Below are 25,350 nucleotides of genomic sequence, written 5' to 3' on the forward strand. Positions count from 1 at the left end.
TCCAGTTGTTGGACCTTCCTGCAGTACCCTTCCCAGTCATCAGCAGTTACTAACAATAGGGATTCACTCATAATCTTAAATAGATTGTCACTGGACATGTCCTGCAAAATGTTGCACTCCATGTACAATCTTTCCAATTTGGCTATTGCCAGTTACAATGCAATTAAATCACACTGAACAACATATGGCTTTCTAGTAGGTCTATGTCTGTGAGTTGAAGGAAACAAAGCCTGCTTCCTCATGCCCTCATTGCAGGTAACACACCTCTTCCGCAGCCTTTTCTCATCCTTGCTTTGTGATTATACCAGGTTGTCCACTTGTCTGACATAGTATGGACCATTGTCTGCCACAGTGACTTCCTTTGGAGAAAGATTTGGGAAGGCCATATTCACAATGCATCCACAATTAATAGAATAAAAATAATGATGACAGCCATTTCTATACAAATGTAAAAAAAACTGGCTGTGACAGCATTCATTCACACTACTTTCAGCATACCAGCAAGGTGTTTAACCATGACACTACAGTGTTGGTTCAGGTGCAGTTTTAGTCATCTAGTGAGTCACAAGAAATTAATTTTTATTGATTACTTGCAAATGAAGGCCCACCATTGGAAATGATCCCAGGGTATGATATTGTCAGGAGTTCCTACAACAAGTAATGATTCTTTTACACACACAAACAAAATGGCCATTTTAAAGCAATTCAGACAAAGGGGAGGGTAGTATCCAGTCACTGTAAAAAAATTGAATTACAATTTACCTCTTTTTGCCAGACATTTCTGATGATTTCCCAGGATTGTTGTTGTTGTTGAGGTCTTCAGTCCAGAGATTGGTTTGATGCAGCTCTCCATGCTACTCTATCCTGTGAAAGTTTCTTCATCTCCCTGTACCTACTGCAACCTACATCCTTCTGAATCTGCTTAGTGTATTCATCTCTTGGTCTCCCTCTATGATTTTTACCCACTACACTGCCCTCCAATACTAAATTGGTGATCCCTTGATGCCTCAGAACATATCCTACCAACCAATCCCTTCTTCTAGTCAAGGTGTGCCAGAAATTTCTCTTCTCCCTAATTCTGTTCAATACCTCCTCATTAGTTATGTGATCTACCCATCTAATATTCAGCATTCTTCTGTAGCGCCACATTTCGAAAGCTTCTGCTCTCTTCTTGTTCAAACTATTTATCGTCCATGTTTCACTTCCATACATGGCTACACTCCATACAAATACTTTCAGAAGCGACTTCCTGACACTTAAATCTATACTTGATGTTAACAAATTTCTCTTCTTCAGAAATGCTTTCCTTGCCATTGCCAGTCTACATTTTACATCCACTATACTTCGACCATCATCAGTTAGTTTGCTTCCCTAATATCAAAACTCATTTCCTGCTTTAAGTGTCTCATTTCCTAATCTAATTCCCTCAGAATCACTAGACTTAATTCGACTATATGCCATTATCCTTGTTTTGATTTTGTTTATGTTCATCTTATATCCTCCTTTAAGACACTGTCCATTCCGTTCAACTGCTCTTCCAGGTTCTTTGCTGTCTCTGACAGAATTACAATGTCATCAGCGAACCTCAAAGTTTTTATTTCTTCTCCATGGATTTTAATACCTACTCCGAATTTTTCTTTTGTTTCCCTTATTGCTTGTCCAATATACAGATTGAATAACATCGGGGATAGGCTACAACTCTGTCCCACTCCCTTCCCAACCACTACTTCCCTTTCATGCCCCTCAACTCTTATAACTGCCATCTGGTTTCTGTACAAATTGTAAATAGCCTTTTGCTCCCTGTATTTTATGCCTGCCACCTTCAGAATTTGAAAGAGAGTATTCCAGTCAACATTGTCAAAAGCTTTCTCTAAGTCTACAACTGCTATAAACACAGGTTTGCTTTTCCTTAATCTATTTTCTAAGATAAGTCTTAGGGTCAGAATTACCTCACGTGTTCCAACATTTCTATGGAATCCAAACTGATCTTCCCCAAGGTCAGCCTCTACCAGTTTTTCCATTCATCTGTAAAGAATTTGTGTTAGTATTTTGCAGCCGTGGCTTATTAACTGATAGTTTGGTAATTTTCACATCTGTCAACACCTGCTTTCTTTGGGATTGGAATTATTATATTCTTCTTGAAGTCTGGGGGTATTTCACCTGTCTCATACATCTTGCTCACCAAATAGTAGAGTTTTATCATGACTGGCTCTCCCAAGGCCGTCAGTAGTTCTAATGGAATGTTGTCTACTCCCGGGGCCTTGTTTCGACTCAGGTCTTTCAGTGCTCTGTCAAACTCTTCACGCAGTATTGTATCTCCCATTTTATCTTCATCTACATCCTCTTCAATGCCCATAATATTGTCTTCAAGTACATCGCCCTTGTATAAACCCTCTATATACTCCTTCCACCTTTCTGCCTTCCCTTCTTTGCCTAGAACTGGGTTTCCATCTGAGCTCTTGATATTCATACAAGTGGTTCTCTTCTCTCCAAAGGTCCCTTTAATTTTCCTGTAGGCAATATCTATCTTACCCCTAGTGAGACAAGCCTCTATATCCTTACATTTGTCCTCTAGCCATCCCTGCTTAGCCATTTTGCACTTCCTGTCGATCTCATTTTTGAGACGAGTGTATTCCTTTTTGCCTGCTTCATTTACTGCATTTTTATATTTTCTCCTTTCATCAATTAAATTCAGTATCTCTTCTGTTACCCAAGGATTTCTACTAGCCCTTGTCTTTTTACCTACCGTATTTAGTTGAATCTAAGCCACACCTGAAAAATGAGACTCCAAATCAAGGAAAAAAATTTTTCCTGAATCTAAGCCGCACCTGAAATTTGAGACTCGAAATTCAAGGGGAGGGAAAATTTTAGGCCGCACCTCCAAATCGAAACGAAGTTGGTCCATTGTAATATGAGACACAATTTAGGTCGAATGAATGACGATACAGCTACAGTAGTTTGGTTCGAGTCGTAAGCTTAGCTGTTAAGCTTTACCAGGTAGCCATTGCTATGCGTCAGGCGCTCCATCCGTATTTATACGGGTACCCTTCCTTTTTCACGTGCTTCGTCTGGTTTGAATCGATTGCTTATTTTGCTTTGATCTGATAAGTGTCGTTTTCTTTGTTATAGGTGTTTACGTCACTCTAAGCTGAAAATGCATTACTGTACTGTGTCATGTATTGTTTGTCGCATTCTGACAGTGCGTGATTACGGCCTGTCGCCGCTCGCGGCATGGCTTGCTTTTGTGCGCGCTATCGCCGGATTCGTCTCATTAGCGAAACAATGGCAAGAGACTGCTATTTTTTGTTACTTACACCGCTGCTTTCTTTGATAATGATCAACAAGAACCAAATAATAGACTGCGTATGATAGACGATGTTCTGAGTGAGAGTGTAGCGAAAATCTTTCTCCATTTGTAAATCTTTGCAGGCGTCTCTTTAGTACATTACATTTTGCACAGAAATTAGAGTCATCTTAGATTTAAAAATCTAGCCAGTTGCCGTGCTTCATTTCTGACTGTATCACTATTAGGCATAAGAATAATACGAATATAAACATGACACGATAAGTATACTCTTCCGCGTTTACTGTTGTCTCACTCTAGTTTCGTAGTTTATTAGGCAGACAGGATTTAAATGAGATAGCAGCAAACACGAAATAATACATGGAAAATGTTTATATTCATATTATTCTTATGGTGAAGAGAATACTGCATGTGGTTCACAATTCATAAAAATTCCTATTAGCAACCATCTCTTCTCACGGGTAGGAAAGAATTCAGAAAGTAGAGTTGGCCATATTGACAAACATCCCAAACAGTCTTGCCAGTCAGATTTTCGTAGTACATTGAAATGCTGCTACATTCGAAGATGAACAATATGGAATTTGTATTTACTTCGTTGGATAATGTATGAAAATGCAGTGGTCGACACTCGGGGCGGAGAAAAAAAAAGCTCGTCTTCCACCTTTTTTTTTTTAAATTTATTTACTGCCGCAGAGGTTTTGGCGCCAGTATTTATCTTTGTGCCTACAAAGCATACCTGTGTAGTGCTACATATATTCGACGGCAGAAGTTAGTTGTGGCGGCACCTTCCAACATTTTTCAGTACTTCCACTTGCTTTGCACTCGATTCTAAGCCGCAGGTGGTTTTTTGGGTTACAAAAACCAGGAAAAAAGTGCGGCTTAGATTCGAGTAAATACGGTACTTGATCCTCTGCTGCCTTCACTCCTTCATCCCTCAAAGCTACCCATTCTTCTTCTACTGTATTTCTTTCCCCCATTCCTGTCAAGTGTTCCCTTATCCTCTCCCTGAAGCTCTCTATAACCTGTGGTTTAGTCAGTTTATCCAGGTCCCATCTCCTTAAATTCCCACCTTTTTGCAGTTTCTTCAGTTTTAATCTAAAGTTCGTAACCAATAGATTGTGGTCAGAGTTCACATCTGCCCCTGGAAATGTCTTACAATTTAAAACCTGGTTCCTAAACCTGTGTCTTACCATTGTATAATCTATCTGATACCTTCTAGTATCTCCAGGCTGCTTCCATGTATACAACCTTCTTTTATGATTCTTGAACCAAGTGTTAGCTATGACTAAGTTATACTCAGTCCAAAATTCTACCAGGCGGCTTCCTCTTTCATTTCTTACCCCCATTCCATATTCACCTACTATTTTTCCTTATTTTCCTTTTCCTATTATCGAATTCCAGTCACCCATGACTATTAAATTTTCATCTCCCTTCACTATCTGAATAATTTCTTTTATCTCATCATACATTTCATCAATCTCTTCATCATCTGCGGAGCTAGTTAGCATATAAACTTGTATTACTGTAGTAGGCGTGGGCTTTGTGTCTATCTTGGCCACAATAATGTGTTCACTATGCTGTTTGTAGTAGCTTACCCACACTCCTATTTTTTAATTCATTATTATACCTACTCCTGCATTACCCCTATTTGATTTTGTATTTATAACCCTGTATTCACCTGACCAGAAGTCTTGCTCCTCCTGCCACCGAACTTCACTAATTCCCACTATATCTAACTTTAACCTACCCATTTCCCTTTTTAAATTTTCAAGCCTACCTGCCTGATTAAGGGATCTGACATTCCACGCTCTGATCCATTGAACTCCAGTTTTCTTTCTCCTGATAACAATGTCCTGAGTAGTTCCCGTCTGGAGGTCCGAATGGGGGACTATTTTACCTCCAGAATATTTTACCCAATTGGATACCATCATCATTTAACCATACAGTAAATCTGCATGCCTTCGGGATGAATTACAGCTTTAGCTTCCCCTTTGCTTTCAGCCGTTTGCAGTACCAGCACAGAAAGCCCGTTTTGGTTAGTGTTACAAGGCCAGATCAGTCAATCATCCAGACTGTTGCCCCTGCAACTACTGAAAAGGCTGCTGCCCCTCTTCAGGAACCACACATTTGTCTGGCCTCTCAACAGATACCCCTTTGTTGTGGTTGCACCTGCGTATCTGTATCACTGAGGCACGCAAGCCTCCCCACCAACGGCAAGGTTAATGGTTCATGAGGGGGTTACCTTTTCAAAAATTCCAAATTACTCTCATGTAGTTGAAGCTTGCCCATGTGTATGTCAATGTTCGTCCCATTGGCTGATCGAAAAATCTGTTAATTTGTGACACAACACAACACAATAATCACTTCACAAAGGCTACATACCCAAGATTCTGTAGTAGATCACATAGGGTGGCAGTGGCCAGACACAAAATATGAGCAGACTGAAGTCAACCGACATTTACAAACCTAGAACTAAGGAACTGTCATTCACCTCTTAGTGAGCAAACTATACTCACAGTACACCTATATTGCCTTGGCTCTGCAGCCCAATTGCGGTGAGTTATTTCTATTATACTTTCTTTATTAATTTATTTATTGTTCTTTTTCTTCGCTTGCACTACCTCACTATTTGTCAAGTACTGTGCTCTCTTAATTCCTACATGATCCACACATGAGTTATAGTACACATATGAATTGGATTTCAAACATAAATCATAGTTGATATGTTTAAATAACTGTAGCATAAATAAGAACTAAGGACCCTTAAGTTGTGGCAAATCTTTCCAGGATAAGTCTATAACATTGAGAGGGTCTTTGATTCAGTGATGTTTGATTGTGATAAAACAATGGACAAGTCGAGTAACTTGACACAAAAGCTTCTGCTGCTTTGAACTGCAACAACGGCAACTTAACTTGTATTTTGTAAACTTTGATGGCTTAGTGGCTCCAGTAATTTGTGCAGATGTGCTAGGAAAGCTTAGGTGCAGTTTATGAGTTACAAATACTTTCCCATCTGTAACCATCAATGAACATTCCCTAGAGGTAGTAGACAGCTTTGGATCCACCATATTCAGTAATTTGTTGTTAAGTGCTGAGATCATGATAAGAACAGTAAGAGCAGCAGCTGAAATACCCAGGTTCAGGTAAAATATGTGGGACAACAGTTTCATAACAGGAACTGCCAAGCTTCAAGCATATGAGCCCAGTGTAATCAGCACACCTTTCTACAGCAACAAAGCCTGGACATTTTATACAAGGCAAGAACAAGAATATGGGTTGAACTTTTTTCATCTCCACTGTGTTAATAGTGCCCTCCCCATCTCGTGGAGAGACAGTGTCCCAAACACTTAAAAGGGAGGTTTTTTTTGTAGTGATGAAATAGGGGAAATCCAGTCACAACATGTAATACAATGCTATTAGAACAAAATAAATTGTCTAGAATTGCACATTATATGTTAATATAATGTAACTGGATGGATTAAAAAATCTACTCCCCAACCAAATGGTGGCTGGGGAACAAACATATGTAAAGGTTAAGGAAATATTGAGCTTTTGGATTCAGTGGCTCCTTCTTCTGGCAGAAGGGTTGAAGGGGTAGGAAGAGGCATGAAGAAAGAGGACTGGTTAGGTTTATGAAATTTCTGACAGAAGAAGGAGCCACTGACTCCAAAAGTTTGCAAATTTCCTTTATCTTTGCATGTGTGCGTTCTCTTGCTGCCTCTAGGGGAGTAGATTTTTGTTGCCCATCCAGTTACATGATATTTTCAGAAATTGATTTGTTTCACTGATACATTATATGTTGATATTTCTGTGGCCTGTTGAAACAGACAGGCAACCAAATTACCATCTCCAACCTAAAAGAAATAGCCAAAAATATTTTCTCTACCTCACAACCCACCATATCTTTGAGAAAACTTGATAACTTGATGAATAGCTGAAGCTCTGCTAATTATGAAAATATCTGTACTTCGTTAAGATGTTCATATCTTTGAAACATACTGTTAGCCATTTTTCTGGTGCTCTAGGTGAGAAAATGCTCACCTTTCCATGCTAGTTTATCAAAAGTTTTAGCAAGTAAACAGGTGATGTGATTTCATTCTTATTTACTACACATACATGAGGAACTTCACTTTTGAAGTAAGCAGAGGATGAATAGCTATGCATGCACATTAACTGTGTCATGTAAGACTAATTGTGCAGTTCTGGCTACTTCTGTATGGCATATTTGTGTACTTTCTTTGTATGTCTTCTTCAAAGCATGGTTTGATCATTATGTAAAATATATTGTTTATGGTGATATTTTTCATAAAAAGGAGAAAAAGATCATCATATTTGTTATTAAGTTTCAATTTTCTGGTTGCCTAGTTCCCACATTAAATAATTTCATTTCCACCAGATGTAGAGCTTTCCTTTTCCTATAAAGCTTGTACAGATTACTCAGCTTGAAAGTGAAACAAATTTTTCTTCTCTTTTACATTTGAAATATGATCATTTGCTCCTTTACAAGCTGTGATCACTTACTCATTTTTAAAATGTGATCATTGCCTCTCTTAGGATTATTATATTACTTTTATCGTGTATGTATGTGCTGTGCTTATAGCTGCAAATAAGAATAAAATGTATGTAAAAAAATGCCGTATTATCACTGATTTATCGTTTTGTTCTGGATTCGTGCAGTTGTATTTATATATTTTCCTGCAGAAATTTCAATATAGTTTTGAAAAATAAAGTACTGAATTAAATATGCTATACTTTTAGCATACCAGGAGAAAAGTAGTAAGTTCAGAGACACAGGTATGATTATTTCCAGTAGTGAACACAGCTTATAATACTTATGGTTGCCTGCTGCATGCTTACACACATGCGGCTTCTCTTCACTTTGTCTGCTTGTTAAAATGAATAATACAAACAAACCAAAAGCCCTGTATGTCCTAGTGCCCTGTAGAGTACTGTAGGTTGCTGCAGTTACACATTGCTCACTACATTAATCTAATAACAGTCGGAAATCATTTCCAGAATTTCAGTGTATAGCCCAAACAATATTAATAAATCCAAAATTGTGGTTTAATACTTTCTCTTAAATACAGATTGTTACAAAAACTTTGGAAATTTGGAAATCATCATTACAAACATATTCTGACTTAGTACTTCTCTCCTGCTGGTTTCCCCCACCAGACACATTGTTTGATGATAATTTACTGTGATGCTTTTGGTTCAGTTTTTGTATGGGTGTGTAGTAAATTTAAATGCAGTAGTTTAGTTATTTCTTGTTCTGAATGCTAAATTCTGTGAATACATAAGAATTATGATGATGTATTATCTACTGTGCATGCATGAACTTTGAATGTTGAAGTTTTAAAATACTGATATTTATTTTGTGCTGTAAGAGAATCTACAGGCATGTAAAAACAAAAATACATGTTGTATATGTGTTTTTTAAACATTTTATTTTTGCTTGAATTCAGATAGTGATATAATTATCAATAGAAGCAGATCATCAAGTTGCACTGGTTTCTTTGCATGGAATTGCTTTGCATTGTTGTCGCAGTCCACATTTGAAATACAATAGTGACAATAGCAGCAAAGGTACTGCTACTAATAACAGTAATAATAATAAACACTGAATTATATTTTTGGTACTGATATACTCTGAAGAAGCTAGTATACCATAAATAAAATCTGGACCTCTACTTATTTTATTTTGTCCTGGTGAGTTAACTGGAATTAAATATTTACTTGACAGTAAATATTATGATTATAAAAAAAAATCATTTGCTAAACATAATGACAAAGCTAAAAAGCTATACTAACTCAAAAAATGACAGTAGGATATCCTCAGGCTAGCAAGGGAACATTAAATTCGTTCATGAGAAACTGCAAGAATATAGCAAAATTTTTAATGTGGCTTCTGTGTTCTCAGCCTCAGAAAAAAAGAAAGGAAATGAGTAACTTGAAGTGTTAGATAGATGTGTCTAACAAAGAACGCCTTGAGTGCGAAGGCACAAATTCAGTCTTTAGTAAGGCTCATTTAAAAGTGTTATGTAACAATTATGACAGGGAAAATGTTAACTGCTAATGACCTACCATGTGCATCAGGAGGGCAACAGAAAATGAGTGCCTGGGAGGTGCAGAGATCAACCTTCTATGAGATTTATGTATTACACATCACTAAATGGATGTTGTTGACATTCAAGTAACATTCAAACCAAACCATTAACTTGCACCGTGAACACAAAATGAAAAATGGCACATCACAGTGATCACAAAAGTTTACACCATTGAAATCGAAGGCAAACTCCTTGGAAGCTTCAAACTGTGCAGGATATTCAGCTAGGAATCCACTCAAAGAATGCATACGGAATCATATTGGTGTAACAGGATGATGGGATTAGGAATCTGATGGCATGCAAGTGAGTGTGAAACAGTCTGTCGTGGAGCTTATCGTGAAACTGGCTATCCTTTAACGCATAGCTGCAGATAGTGTGATAATATGTTTTATAGGCATGGAAAAAACAAACATCCAGTAGTTCCATGTGGTATGAACGCCAATTGCACATACTTTTCGGGAGGGATAGTTTGCTCTAAAGGAGTATGGTTTTTACACACAGACCAAGAATCAAGGAGGAGCAAGTTACTTTGAATAGCTATTGGCCAAAAGTAGTGCTCTTATGTCCATTTTCCCATTCTTTCTCGCTGTGACATAAATATTCCCTACTGCCCTTGCAAGATCACACACATGAGAAAGATTTGTAGGGGCAGAGCACCTCCAACTTCTCACAGTAAAATATATAACTATCCAGCCAATTCACCACCAAGATTAACAGTCTACATAATTGTACATGGATACATTAGGTCATTGATGTTAGTTGATCTTGGTACAACTCTCTTGGTACCTTTAATTTGCATGGTCCCTTTTCAGATGCATTTTTTCTTCAGATCCAGATTGGCCTGAGTTGAAAACAAATTCTTTATTGAATGATGGGATAAGTTTATGTATCTCATTTACAAATTTTTGGGTCGATTACACAGTTTGGTGTGCATAGTCAAGTTGATGCTTGCTTTGAAATTTCGTTATCTTATGTCTTCCAATTCTGTAGCACTATTTGAAGCTATGCAGCCTGCAACCATCCACAGCTTCCCTTGAAATCACAGTACTCTATGTTGTGTACAATTTGATGTGCATAACATAGTGAGTTACTACCATGCTTGTGGAAATTGTATCTAGCACCCTTGAAACACGCCAACTGCAGTTTTTGTAGCAAGCGCACCTTGTCCACCCTTGAAGAAACATCGTTTTTCTCATGCACTACAATTAGATGACCTTCCATGTACGTAATTATGTTTAGCACCTGCTCCTTGGACAGTGATCGTCCTTTAGTACATTTTACTGGAGACAGGATTTGTGGCTCCCTGTCTGACAAGAACGATGAACTACATGGCTCAATACCTGTTTCAGTATTGCTTTCACTTCTTAAGCACGTATCATCATCATTGTACTCCTCATGTACATTGTCCACACAGTTGAGAATGTATGACACCACATATTGCACTGACTCATCTTGAAGAAATCATAATCTTTCACCTGCCACTGCTTTCTCACTCTGTAAAATTCCTTGGGTTTCTTTCTGATGCAATGTAAACTTTGGCAACTGTTTTCATGGACATAATGTCTGCTTTATTTATCATTGCCATTGCTTTGCTTTGGTACTGCTTTGGTACAGTTGTCAATTATTCAGTGACTAAGCAGTTCAGCTGCACCCTGTAGCCACATGCCATGCTCACAATTGGATATCTCCAGTCCCACCCCCTGTTGCTGTTAGCAGCCAATATTGTGATTGTATGGTAGACAGTATGTGGGGCATCAGATGCCATAAACATCATTGGCCTTTTGTGATCTCGCATGCAAGGGGTTCCTTGTAAGAAGAATGGAAACAGGAAGATATTCTATACTTTTTATGAATGTCTACATTTGCTCCTGAACAGTGTCAGGTAAAAATATCATATCAACAAATAACAGAAGTTCTGTGTGTATACAGATTGTTTAAAAGTTGAAAATCATAGAAAGAAATACATTAGTACATTGGAACCACACAAGGATTAAGCTGAACTGTAAGTTCTCTACTTTTTATGAGCATCTACATTTGCTACTGAACACTGTCAAGTAAAAATGTCATATCAACAAATAACAGAAGTTCTGTGTGTGTACTGATTTAAACAGAGCTGAGAAGCATAGAAAGAAATTCATTAGTGCATTGGAACCACACAAGGATTAAGGTGAACTGTAGGTTCTCTCACATCAACAAACATTCACATATATGGGTGCTGACAGGATCTGTTACCTTGCTAACTGTTTCAAAAGGAAAATTTGTTTAAGGAAACTATAAAATTACAATCTGGCAGAATGTTTGACCATTACATAAATCTTCAGGAGGTGAACTTCTAAGTACTACTGTTAGACACAGTGTGAAAATGATAACTGTTTACAACATACCACATCGGTTCATGAGAAGCTGAGATATATAGTTTGATATAGGACACTTGTAATTTATCAAACCAGGTGACAACCTCAAATTCGCCTACAAAAGCTACCTGAGATACAGTGCTGCATGCCCCACAAAATTATCTCCTCCTCCTCTTACACCATCAGCTTAGCTGGACTCAACTATTTGTAGCTCTTTTTTTTTTTTTCACTGGCACCACATATCAAGTGCTTTCATAAAAAATTCCCAAATTCAAAGTAATTCTGAAAGAGTACCTAACAAATAAATTTTTTTATATGGTTGGTGAATTTATGAGAGAAAATGAGTACCACCACTAAACTTAACAAGTGTTTTACAAATATATTTAATTAATTTTATTTTGAACACTATCATAGACATTCAAAAATTTTTATTAATTGATTGTACTGTTTAGTTTAACTTTGCTTCCTGTATGTGTTTCTGATCCATCCTCAGCAAATCATAATTTTCTTTTAATTGGATATATGTTCTGAATTTGATGCCTCATTTATACGGGATCTTTTATTAGATTTATGTAAGTTACATTTAAACTATGTGCAATTTCACACATTCAGTATCCTTGTGATTTACTTGCTACCGGGATCCATGTATCACGAAAGAAATAAATAAAAATCAGATCAAAATCATCCTTGAATATTAAACATACCTTTTTCTTGCACATATAAATTGTAGATTTGATGTTTGTCTAAATTTTGCCTCAGAAGTTTGTGAATTTAAAAGCTTAATCATTTAAAATAAAGCAGTCTCATAGTAAGAGGGCCAAAGGAAAACATGACTTAATTGTTAATTTTATGCCCTTAAAGTTGATATTTTTAGTCAAAATTTATACAAATGTCAGTTTCATATTGTAAGTGCAAGAAAAGGTGTGTTTAATATTCAAGGAGAATTTTAGTGAGAAAAAGAAATGAGCTTCAGACAGTTGAGAGTGACTAAGCCGATGACATAAGAGGGAAAGAGGTATTCAAAATCTCAAGTGTCATGTAAGTGCTGCAACTTAGATGGATTTTGTCTACTGATTTGGGGTGTTTCCCTGGATTGACAGACCAATAGTGTCCTATACCAAACTATGTGTAATGACTTCTCCTACACCATTGTGATACATTATAAGTAGTTATCGTTTACACCTTGTGTAATAAACTACCATAGCTTTTGGAACCATTGGTTTCTTCTTAAGAGAGGAAAAGGAGAATGTTAGGTAAGACTGACAGGTCATTGAGATCCTAGTATGAGAGGGACTCACCTGTTGTGAGGGTGACGAAAGACACAGATGAAGGCAAAGACATCGGAGAGTGAGTAGGAGGTCAAAGGTAGTATATTAGTGCTGAAAACTGTGGCCATACTTCAGAATTCATGATGAGGAATGATGATGAAACATTGTGTGACTTGAGGAACAACAGTTTTGGCTTTAGCACCTGGATGGCAAGTATGGGACAGATTTCCATAAAAAGCCCTCAGTCTCAAAAATATTTACTGTTTGTCATTAGTTTGAAGTGAAGCAGCCTCTGGTGCACTTACTGCACCCCAGTTGTATTAGGCTTATGTATCTAACTGGATCAGTTGTTACTTCCATAGCTGCCTGTGAGAAGAAAGGAAGATTAGGGTCTAATGTTACATTGACAACAGGGTCATTACAGTTAGCTACTCATAGGAACAGCATGTTTCTTATTTCTCAAATTTCACAAACTCCTGACATAAAGGATGGATTACCAAGTAGTACTAATGCCCAACTTACATATAGTTCCAAGTACGTAGTCCACATGCAAAAACGAGAAACACGTCGCAGTCACCATAATTCATTTACGAGGTGCTATCCAAAATTTTCAGGACTGGTGCTGCCATCTGTTGAAAACCTTACCTTTGGACTAATGGTCACCATCACCTTCAAAGAAGTTCCCATCTGCACGTACACACTGGACCCAGTGCTTCTGCCACTGGTCAAACATTTTCTGGAAGTCCTGTTCTTTGAGGGTGTTTATTGCCGCCAGTGATGCTTCTTGAATCCTCTCTAGAGTTGAACCAACGGCTTTTCAACTTGAGTTTCAGTTTTGGGAATAGTGCAAAGTCATAAGGTGCCAAATCTGGCAAGTACAGTGGGTGGGGTACAACCGCCATGTTGTTTTTTGCCAAAAAGATCCAGGTGAGCAAGGACATATGACAGGGCGCGTTGTCATTATGCAGCAGCCAGTTCCCTTGATGCCAAAGTTCGAGCCGTCATTGCTGCACATTTTGCTGGAGCCATCACAAAACGTCACAGTATTATGTGGAATTCACAATTTGTTTGGGTGGGGTGAATTCTTTGTGCACAATTCCCTTGGTATCAAAGAAAATGATGATCATGCTCTTCACTTTGCTCTTCACCTGTCTCGCATTTTTGGGTCTTGGAGAGCTCCGGCTCTTCCACTGGGACAATCGTTGCTTTGTCTCTGGGTCATAACCATAAATTCAGGTCTCGTTGCTGGTGATAGCCCGTGACAAGAAGGTTGGATCACCAGATGCGGTCTGATGAAGGTCTGTGCACACTTCAACACACGCTGTTCTGTTCGTGGATCCATCGTAAAATTGCCACACACCAAACACAGAGTATTACAGAAATCACTATGGACACACAACACATCCTCCCAGCTGAATGCCACTCTGCACACTGACTCATCAGATATGCAGACCTCGTCACCTAGAGGTGCAAAGATCTACTACTCCTACTTTCTAGATGGCAGCACCAGTCCTGAAAATTTTGGATTCCACCTCGTATAGTGACCTAGAAAGAAGAGGAATTTTTCAAAAAGATGTCCCTTTATTATATTCAAAAATATTGGAAGTAATTGCTGATCTTAGGGAGTCAAATGATTCTGAAATGGTACTGTAAAACCTTTAATTTTAAATTACCAGGAAATAATGGTTATTATTCCTGAATAATTATGGGTATAATGGTCTAATATGTTTGGGACACAGTAGATGATTCATTTATTTTAAAGCTTAGCTCCACCATATTACCTGAAAATGGTAAATCAGGTTTTTCCATCTCAAAGTTAGAACATATATGACAACTCTACAAAGTTCGTTATATGTCAAAAGTTTGAGTGTACAACAATTGCTAGCATGGCAATGTAGAGTAAGTGTCACCCAAGGATCATGAAGTGGAAAAATTGCATCATGGTGCAGAGATTGGCAACTTGCTCTAGATGTTGACTAATATAAAATTTTTTGCTTCACAAAGCAAAAGAATGTAGTAGTCTATGACTATAATATAGATGAGTCACTGTTTCAATCAGCCAACTCTTACAAATACCTGGGTGTTACCCTTTTTAAGGACATAAAATGGAATGATCGCATAGGTTCAGTCATGGGTAGAGCAGGTGGTAGACTTCGTTTTATTGGTAGAATACGGGGGAAGAGCAGTCAATCTACAAAAGAAATTGCTTACAAATCACTCATGTGACTAGTTCTAGAATACTGCTCAAGTGTGTGGGACCTGTACCAGATAGGACTAACAGGGGATATTGAACATATACAGAGAAGGGCAGCTTGAATGGTCACAGGTTTGTTTAATCTGTGGGAGAGTGACACAGAGACACTGAAGGAATTGAGCTGGAAGACTCTTGAAGATAGACGTAAGCTATCCTGAGAAAATTCATTAATGGAGTTTCAAGAATCGGCTTTAAATGATGACTCTAGGAATATGCTACAAACCACTGTGCATTGTTCACAGTGGTATCATGAAGATAAAATTAGAATAATTGCTGCATACTCACAGGCATTCAAACAGTCATTCTTCTCAAGCTTCATACATCAATGAAACAGTGTCGGTTAGACCGTCAGTGAGAGAGCACTTCGATTTCCTGCTGCTAATAAGGCGAGTACACCGTTCGCTTGTTACACATTTTTACCAGCTTCAAACAGGAGCAACTTATTTTCAGTTATCTGGGTAGTTACTATTTTATTTTTGTAATTTCTTGCGTGTTTGAGTGCCTACTGGACACAACCTTTTATTTTAATAACAGTGTAGTGTACAGTATCGCCGTTGCTACTGACCCTCGTATCGTACAGGCTTTTGTTTGTTTGGTTAGAACAGCTCAGTGTCGGTTAGACCGTCAGTGAGAGAGCACTTCGATTTCCTGCTGCTAATAAGGCGAGTACACCGTTCGCTTGTTACACATTTTTACGAGCTTCAAACAGGTACAACTTATTTTCAGTTATCTGGGTAGTTACTATTTTATTTTTGTAATTTCTTGCGTGTTTGAGTGCCTACTAGACACAACCTTTTATTTTAATAACAGTGTAGTGTACAGTATCGCCGTTGCTATCGACCCTCGTATCGTACAGGCTTTTGTTTGTTTGGTTAGAACAGCTCAGTGTCGGTTAGACCGTCAGTGAGAGAGCACTTCGATTTCCTGCTGCTAATAAGGCGAGTACACCGTTCGCTTGTAGGGTAAACATAGTCATGTGTAGGGACTGTGGTTGTTGTGAGCGGACGCAAGGAGAATTGGCCACTCTTCGGGGGCAGGTGGAGGCTTTGTCTGTTAGGCTCATCGAGCTCGAGGCGCAGGCGTCGGCTCGTAGTGGCGTTGGGGCAACTGTGGTGAGACCTATGCCTACTTCGGTGGCCTTGGAATCGCATGGAACCCCTGATGTCGCTGCGTCTTCCGGCAGTGAGCATCTTACCGGTCAGCCATCACTCCAGGGTGAATGGCGGACAGTGGTGGGCTCGCGCGTGCCTGGCCGAAAGGCGAAGGTGGGATCTGGCTGCGTGGCAGTTGCCTTACCCCTTTCCAACAGGTACGGGGTGCTTCCTAGTGGTGATGACATCGTTTCCGAGCCACCACAGGATGCCTCGCCTGTTGGGCCAGTGGCCGATTCTCCGGCAAGGTCCCGACGGTCACAGAGGGCGGGCCTATTAGTTATAGGGAGCTCCAACGTTAGGCGGGTTATGGAGCCCCTTAGGAAAATAGCGGGTAGGTCGGGGAAGAATGCCAGTGTGCACTCGGTGTGCTTGCCGGGGGGTCTCGTCCGTAATGTGGAGGAGGCCCTTCCGGCAGCTGTTGAACGCACTGGGTGTGACCAGCTGCAGATAGTAGCACATGTCGGAACGAATGACGCCTGCCGCTTGGGTTCTGAGGCCATCCTTGGTTCCTTCCGGCGGCTGGCTGATTTGGTGAAGACAACCAGCATCGCACGCGGAGTGCAAGCTGAGCTTAATATCTGCAGCATAGTGCCCAGAGTCGATCGCGTTCCTCTGGTTTGGAGCCGTGTGGAGGGTCTAAACCAGAGGCTCAGACGACTCTGCGACTATAATGGTTGCAAATTCATCGACCTCCGTTATTGGGTGGAGAACTGTAGGGCCCCCCTAGACGGGTCAGGCGTGCACTACACACCGGAAGCAGCTACTAGGGTAGCAGAGTACGTGTGGCGTGCACACGGGGGTTTTTTAGGTTAGAGGGACCCCCCCTTGGGCGAAACGATAAAATACCTGACGGCTTACCAGAGAGGACATTATCATCGTTGATAAAGAACGTCCGTCCTCAGAGACCAAAAACAGGAAAAGTCAACGTAATATTGGTAAACTGCAGGAGTATCCAGGGCAAGGTTCCTGAATTAGTATCTCTTATTGAAGGAAATAGTGCGCATATAGTATTAGGAACGGAAAGTTGGTTAAAACCGGAAGTGAACAGTAACGAAATCCTAGACACAGAATGGAATATATACCGCAAGGATAGGATAAACGCCAATGGTGGAGGAGTATTTATAGCAGTAAAGAATTCAATAATATCCAGTGAAGTTATTAGCGAATGCGAATGTGAAATAATCTGGGTTAAGTTAAGTATCAAAGGTGGGTCAGATATGATAGTCGGATGCTTCTATAGACCACCTGCATCAGCAACCGTAGTAGTTGAGCGCCTCAGAGAGAACCTGCAGAACGTCGTGAAGAAGTTTCGTGATCATACTATTGTAATAGGGGGAGACTTCAATCTACCAGGTATAGAATGGGATAGTCACACAATCAGAACTGGAGCCAGGGACAGAGACTCTTGTGACATTATCCTGACTGCCTTGTCCGAGAATTACTTCGAGCAGATAGTTAGAGAACCAACTCGTGAAGCTAACGTTTTAGACCTCATAGCAACAAATAGACCGGAACTTTTCGACTCCGTGAATGTAGAAGAGGGTATCAGTGATCATAAGTCAGTGGTTGCATCAATGACTACAAGTGTAATAAGAAATGCCAAGAAAGGAAGGAAAATATATTTGCTTAACAAGAGTGATAGGGCACAAATCGCAGAATATCTGAGTGACCACCATCAAACGTTCATTTCTGAGGAAGAGGATGTGGAACAAAAATGGAAAAAATTCAGAAACATCGTCCAGTACGCCTTAGATAAGTTCGTACCGACTAAGGTCCAAAGCGAGGGGAAAGATCCACCGTGGTATAACAATCATGTACGAAAGGTACTACGGAAACAAAGAAAGCTTCATCATAGTTTTAAGAGTAGTCGAATCATAACTGATAAGGAAAAGCTGAACGAAGCGAAAAAGAGCGTAAAGAGAGCAATGAGAGAAGCATTCAACGAATTCGAACATAAAACATTGGCAAACAATCTAAACAAGAACCCTAAAAAGTTTTGGTCATATGTAAAATCAGTAAGCGGATCTAAATCCCCTATTCAGTCACTCGTTGACCACGATGGCACCGAAACAGAGGACGACCGAAGAAAGGCAGAAATACTGAATTCAGTGTTCCGAAACTGTTTCACTGCGGAAAATCGTAACACGGTCCCTGACTTCAGCCGTCGCACGGACGCCAAAATGGAAAATATTGAAATAAACGATATCGGAATTGAAAAACAACTGCTATCACTTAGTAGCGGAAAAGCATCCGGACCAGACGAGATACCCTTAAGATTCTACAGTGATTATGCTAAAGAACTTGCCCCCTTTCTATCAGCAATTTATCGTAGATCGCTGGAAGAACGTAAAGTACCTAGCGACTGGAAGAAAGCGCAGGTCGTTCCCATTTTCAAGAAGGGTCATAAATCAGATGCGAATAATTATAGGCCTATTTCGCTTACGTCAATCTGTTGTAGAATAATGGAACATGTTTTGTGTTCTCGTATTATGACGTTCTTAGATAATACAAATCTCCTTCATCATAACCAACATGGATTCCGCAAACAGAGATCATGTGAAACTCAGCTCGCCCTATTTGCCCAAGAAATTCACAGTGCCGTAGACACTGGCGAGCAGATTGATGCCGTATTCCTGGACTTCAGGAAGGCATTTGATACGGTTCCGCACTTACGTTTAGTGAAAAAAATATGAGCTTACGGAATATCGGACCAGGTTTGTGATTGGATTCAGGATTTCGTAGAAGAAAGAACACAACATGTCATTCTTAACGGTTCAAAATCTGCAGATGTAGAGGTAATTTCGGGAGTACCGCAGGGAAGCGTGATAGGACCTTTATTGTTTACAATATACATAAATGACTTAGTTGACAACATCGGTAGCTCCGTGAGGCTATTTGCAGATGACACGGTTGTCTACAAGAAAGTAGCAACATCAGAAGACTCGTACGTACTCCAGGAGGACCTGCAGAGGATTAATGCATGGTGCGACAGCTGGCAGCTTTCCCTAAACGTAGATAAATGTAATATAATGCGCATACATAGGGGCAGAAATCCATTCCAGTACGATTATGCCATAGGTGGTAAATCATTGGAAGCGCTAACGACCGTAAAATACTTAGGAGTTACTATCCGGAGCGATCTGAAGTGGAATGATCACAAAAACAAATAGTGGGAAAAGCAGGCGCCAGGTTGAGATTCATAGGAAGAATTCTAAGAAAATGTGACTCATCGACGAAAGAAGTAGCTTACAAAACACTTGTTCGTCCGATTCTTGAGTATTGCTCATCAGTATGGGACCCTTACCAGGTTGGATTAATAGAAGAGATAGACATGATCCAGCGAAAAGCAGCGCGATTCGTCATGGGGACATTTAGTCAGCGCGAGAGCGTTACGGAGATGCTGAACAAGCTCCAGTGGCGGACACTTCAAGAAAGGCGTTACGCAATACGGAGAGGTTTATTATCGAAATTACGAGAGAGCACATTCCGGGAAGAGATGGGCAACATATTACTACCGCCCACATATATCTCGCGTAATGATCACAACGAAAAGATCCGAGAAATTAGAGCAAATACGGAGACTTACAAGCAGTCGTTCTTCCCACGCACAATTCGTGAATGGAACAATAAGTACCCTCCGCCACACACCGTAAGGTGGCTCGCGGAGTATAGATGTAGATGTAGATGTAACTGGTACAATTGGACATACCCTCTGCCATGTACCTCATGGTAGTTTCGTGGTCACAGTTAGTTAGTGTGTTTTTTATGGTGTTTCTAATATCATTTAACGGTACTAATGATTTCAACATTGAGCTCCTTAAAATTAAAATCCATCCATCCATCTTATAAAGCCACATTTGTGTAATACTGATGTTAAGGACATAACTGTTACAAAAGAAAGATACTTGCAGGTATCACCAGACAAATTATCAAGTGCTGTGGACAGGCACCCAAAAGGAAAGAAAGAGAAAGAAGTCTGCTGTCATGTGCTGCCATTGGAAACTAAATAACTGCCTTACTTATATAGAATTGTCTGTTTCAAAAAAAGGATGCAAAGTAATTATAGAATTAGAAACAAATTATTTTATTCAGTGTCACTTCTTAAATATATGCATACATCATGTGCAAATATTGTTTGTTGAATTTTAGATACTGCCTCACTTTGAGTAAGGAGATTTGGGGGAAGACAGTACACCTGAGTCAGATATGTATGAAAATATGTGCAAGTTCGCATATTACTTCTTGACTATGTAAATCATGCAACTCAGGATACTGTGGGACTAGATAACAGTCTAAAATCTGAAATCTGATATATTAGACTTGAAAACTGTGAATATAGACAGTAGTTTCTTTTAACACACTTGTGTATGATTAGGCATCAAGACTTGCTACCACCTCACTATGAATGTCTTCTATATCCACAGAAAGACAGTTTGCAGAAAATAACTACAGAAAGACAAATCTAAAGAAAAGAATATTTCCTTTAATTTGCCAATAGTGTGCACAGCTGCTACTTGATACTTATTGTTTAGAAAAGACCAATCTTCGTATGGTGAATCTTTAGGCTAAACATATGGATTCTTCAGGTTACACTAAACAAACATTGATTAGTTATCCTGCAGGCACAAAGTCGAAATAAATTACTGTAATACCAATATACAAGAATATTAGTTTATATACCCTTTGCAACTTGAGACTAAATCATTTATCATTTTATTTTTCTGATGAGATTAATTAATTGATTTAGTGTGGGTACAATCTGGACGCTCATTATTAAGGCAGTTTCATTCTCTCATGAGTGGAACTTCCAGTCGTGTGCTTTTGGGACACATGTGGATGACAGAAATAAATATCACCATATTGCTCTCAGCTGTGGATTCATAGATTTAAAATTGATTTTAATGTGCATTTTCTGCAAGTGATTGATGATAACAGTGTAAAGCTGAAACCCTCATTATCAGTCACTGATAATTTTGTATTCAGTTTCTGTATTTTAAAGTTCAATCATCCGTTTTGGTTTACTTGTGTCACGTTATATATGACATTGGTGGAAGTACCAAATAGAAGACATATAGGCAGCTAATAATTTGGACTAAATTTTAATGCACAGTGGAAAGAGAAATCACAGAAGAGTCAATTTTGCCTAAAGTGAAATTTAAGTCTGATATCTTCCACAGATCGTAACCTCTACATCTACTCATCCTAATTAATGAACAGTGTGGCAACACATCTTAAAAATTAAGAATTCTGAGGCAAATTAAATTTACTAGAATAATCAGGGTAATCTCAGGAAGTGCTGAAAACTGTAATGAATCCTGAGAGATTCAGTGGGAGTTGTTCATTGGCAGAAATAAATGTTCTGAGCCATTTTGATACACTCTGAGATTCTGATTTGGAAACAGTCAATCATTCTATCATGTAAGGAAGGGTGCAGAAGGACATTGAATTGTTGTAACTGTCCGTTGCTACCCCTTGTGTGCTCACTAGCTTTGGGATTCTTCAATATTGTCCGTGGATTCTTGAGTCCAGGTTCACTTACCACTGTATGATTGTGAGTAGCTGGACTGTAATGTACACATGAGAATTTGTTACCTAGCTGTGTACACATGAAAATCTGTTACATAGCTGTGACTTTGTCACTTGCACAAACACAAACATAGTGTTCTTTACACACACACACACACACACACATACACACACACACACACACACACACACACACACACACACACACACATGGATCCAAATGTGTTTCATTTTACATATGCACAGTTATACAACTTTGTTTTGTAAAGTAGTTTCTTTGCAAAGACTGTATGCCGCAGTGGATGCGTCCCATTATGAAGTGTACTATTAAGCACTGTGCAAGGTCAATTATTATTCTAAAATTTTGCCAGTTCCTTTACGTTCTCTTGTCTTGAGATATGCCCTTTGTACTTTGGTAATCATTGTTGCTACAGATAACTTCAGTCGCTGGTACCAGTTCCAACATGCACACCCTCAAGTAGGTCATGTCTATTTCTGTCATGAGTAGACATTAGAACTATTTGTTCTAATTAGTTTTCAGAGAAAGCATTTAGTATTGCATCTTATGATGTCTTGTCACTCATACCACTTCCAGAACTGTAATTATCCCAATTGATGTTGGATGATTAAAGTATCTTCCATGGATGACAGTATGATTGGGAAACTTCTGTAACATTTGGGGCTGATTCTGGTGGTTGGTAGAAGGACCCAGTTACCAGTTTATGCCAATGCTTGATATGGAATTTTGTCTGAATAATCTTGTACATTGTTTCAGTTTCTATCTCAGTGGATTTGAATTTCTTGTCTACTATGATGAAAATATCACCTCCAGTTCTCAATAGCATGTCCTTTCAGTATGTATTTAGATGTACCTCAAGAATTTCACTGTTGACAATTTCCCCTGCCCTTTCTGTATGTAGTATTATACGAGCTTGTTTGCTTTTTAGGACTGGTTCAAACTACGAAACATTCTTGCGTAATCTTCGGCAACGCTACGGTTTTAATTATTTTGCTTGTGGAGGTGATATTAATTTTTTTATGGGGAGGGGGGGGTCACTGACAACTTATTACCTGAATTGGATGGAGAATAGCCTAAGTTAAAAAAATAAAAAAGCCTTGTGTGCACTTCACACAAACAAAGCCACTGGTGTGGCAGTCTGTTGTGCAGTACACACCTTACCTTTTTAGAGGAATGCTATGGATATCAACCCTATAGCACAACTCTAGGAAGTCATAGTCTAAATTGCCATAGAAGTTTTAAAGTCTCTGATTCATACCATCCACTCAACTCAGAACCCGGTGTCCGTGATCAGTTCTGGATGCGATGCTGCAGACTGATATCTTGCTTGAAGGTCCTCTTGATATCTCGCATGAAGGTCTTCGTAACCCTCTCTGCCTCATGTGGAATGATTCAAGTATGACTTCAGAGCCCAAATGACAGGCATTGTTTGTTCCAACATGTGCTGTGCCACAATCTGCAGTTGTTTGCTCCCTATTCTCTCAGTAGCTGTCTGAACAGCCTCTTCAGCATGTTAAATGAGGCCTCCAGGCATAGACACTGAGTGCACGAAGTGATTGTTCCTGTCCTGTGCTACCATTTCACTAAGGAGAATCATTATTTATCATACTTTAAAACTGCCAAGGATTAACAGACCTGCACACTTATGTGTCTACTTTGTACTGGCACAAAACACAGCAGGATTCCAAACTGCTGAAGTTAGTCCCATTGGTTCAGTTCTTCCACAGCTAGTGTAGGAATGGAAACAAGCATTTAAAACCCTGTTTCCATAGGGGCATATGCCACTTAAAAGGAATGATGTGTCCCTGACAGCTCTGATAGGATTGGTTCAGTTTCACTGAATGAATGGTTAGTAATATTGTGTTCTGCAGGTTGTCATACTTTATTTTCATATAGTTGCAGACTCGTATTTAGATGTAGGTGCATAATATAAAACTTAGTGAAACTTACTTAATGTACACAAAGATTACACTGGATTGTACATTTCAAATGCCGAATACAACTTCTATTGTGCAAATGAAGTTTGCTGTGTATGTTGAAAAGAAATATAGAGCGGAACAATTGATATCTGAAATTCATAGCAAACTGGTGCTCAGAATAGTATTTTACTATAAATGACGGTGTAGGAAAACAAAAAAAAGTGTTTCTGTTAGATCAATACATTAAAAATTAACACAGAGTATAATAATACTGATTTGGTTGTGACTGTAGCAGTATGATACCCATAGACATTCTAACTTGTCATATGGCAGTAAGTCTTGCACTTATGAAATTACTTCAGTTTCATTTGATGGCCTTAGAAACTCATGATATACTTTGTAAAAGGTAAATTGGATTTATGCAGATTTTACTTTTGTGAAATTTGTGTATCTTTATGGGACGAGTTTCTTCACATGTAATCATGTACAGTTGCTTTCTGGACCTGAGAAAGTATTTGTCTTTGTATCAAAGGAAAATTCAGTTGAGAAAACTAATAAATTACGAGAAAGAATTCCTGGCAAATACTTAAATTCAGGAGCTGAAATGTGTAGGACCACTTATAAGTGACACATAAAAGTAAAAGTGACACACTATCATAGGTTTTTGAACTATTAGTTCCTTCTTCACTATAGGTGGGTCCCTCTCATTCTGGGATCCTGAGTGACTTCCCCTTCCTTTTAACCTTCCCCAAAGTGTTTGTCTGCTGACAAATATTTCCTTTTCTCTCTCTCTCTCTCTCTCTCTCTCTCTCTCTCTCTCTCTCTCTCTCTCTCTCTTATCTATCCTTCTCATGAAACTTTGGCCTTAATTGCAAAGTAACACTATCATTTTGAGTTGTTAAAAACAGTTATTCACCAAGCCGAGTAAGAGAAAACATGTATAAAAGCTAAGGAACTGTGCAAGATTTCAGAGTAAGTAACTCCTTCTTCTGGCAGAAGGGTTGAAGGGGAGGGAAGAGGAATGAAAGAAAAGGACAGGCAAGGTCAGGGGAGACATACTGAACAGGATGAGAAAGAAGGACTGATTGTGGGGACTGCGTTGGATGAGATTTTAAAACCTGAGAACCTAAAGGCACAAAATATGGTAATAAGCTAGGCAGAAATTACAGATAAAACATTGTGCAAGACTTGATAAGAGCAGAAAGCTAAGTGCATTATACATGGTAGAAATGGGGAGCAAAATTAGGCTGTTCAGAAAATAAAAGATATAGAAAACAAAATTTTGTATTTCAGGACTTTAGTTTTGAAGAAGTACTGTTTGTGAATTCCAAACTATTGTATTTCATTTTTTGTTGATATGTTAAAAATATTTTGTATTCATCACAATCCTAATCATCAGCCATTTGACATCTGCTGCAATATAAATGCTCTCAATGCACTACAGC

The 25,350-nt window shown here is 39.0% G+C and overlaps 1 protein-coding gene across 1 annotated transcript in view; it reads left to right on the forward strand.

Annotated features, from left to right (window-relative positions):
* Window positions 1–25,350, forward strand: part of LOC124798758 (hemicentin-1) — a 1,218,631-nt gene that overhangs the window by 1,075,424 nt on the left and 117,857 nt on the right. Inside the window, exon 17 of the mRNA XM_047262286.1 lies at window positions 8,063–8,098. Within this exon, the coding sequence (XP_047118242.1) occupies window positions 8,063–8,098 (36 nt within the window). The remainder of the gene's footprint in view (window positions 1–8,062; window positions 8,099–25,350) is intronic.

Source organism: Schistocerca piceifrons, chromosome 5, assembly GCF_021461385.2.
Source record: "Schistocerca piceifrons isolate TAMUIC-IGC-003096 chromosome 5, iqSchPice1.1, whole genome shotgun sequence".
In the NCBI taxonomy this organism is placed as follows: Eukaryota; Metazoa; Arthropoda; class Insecta; order Orthoptera; family Acrididae; genus Schistocerca; species Schistocerca piceifrons.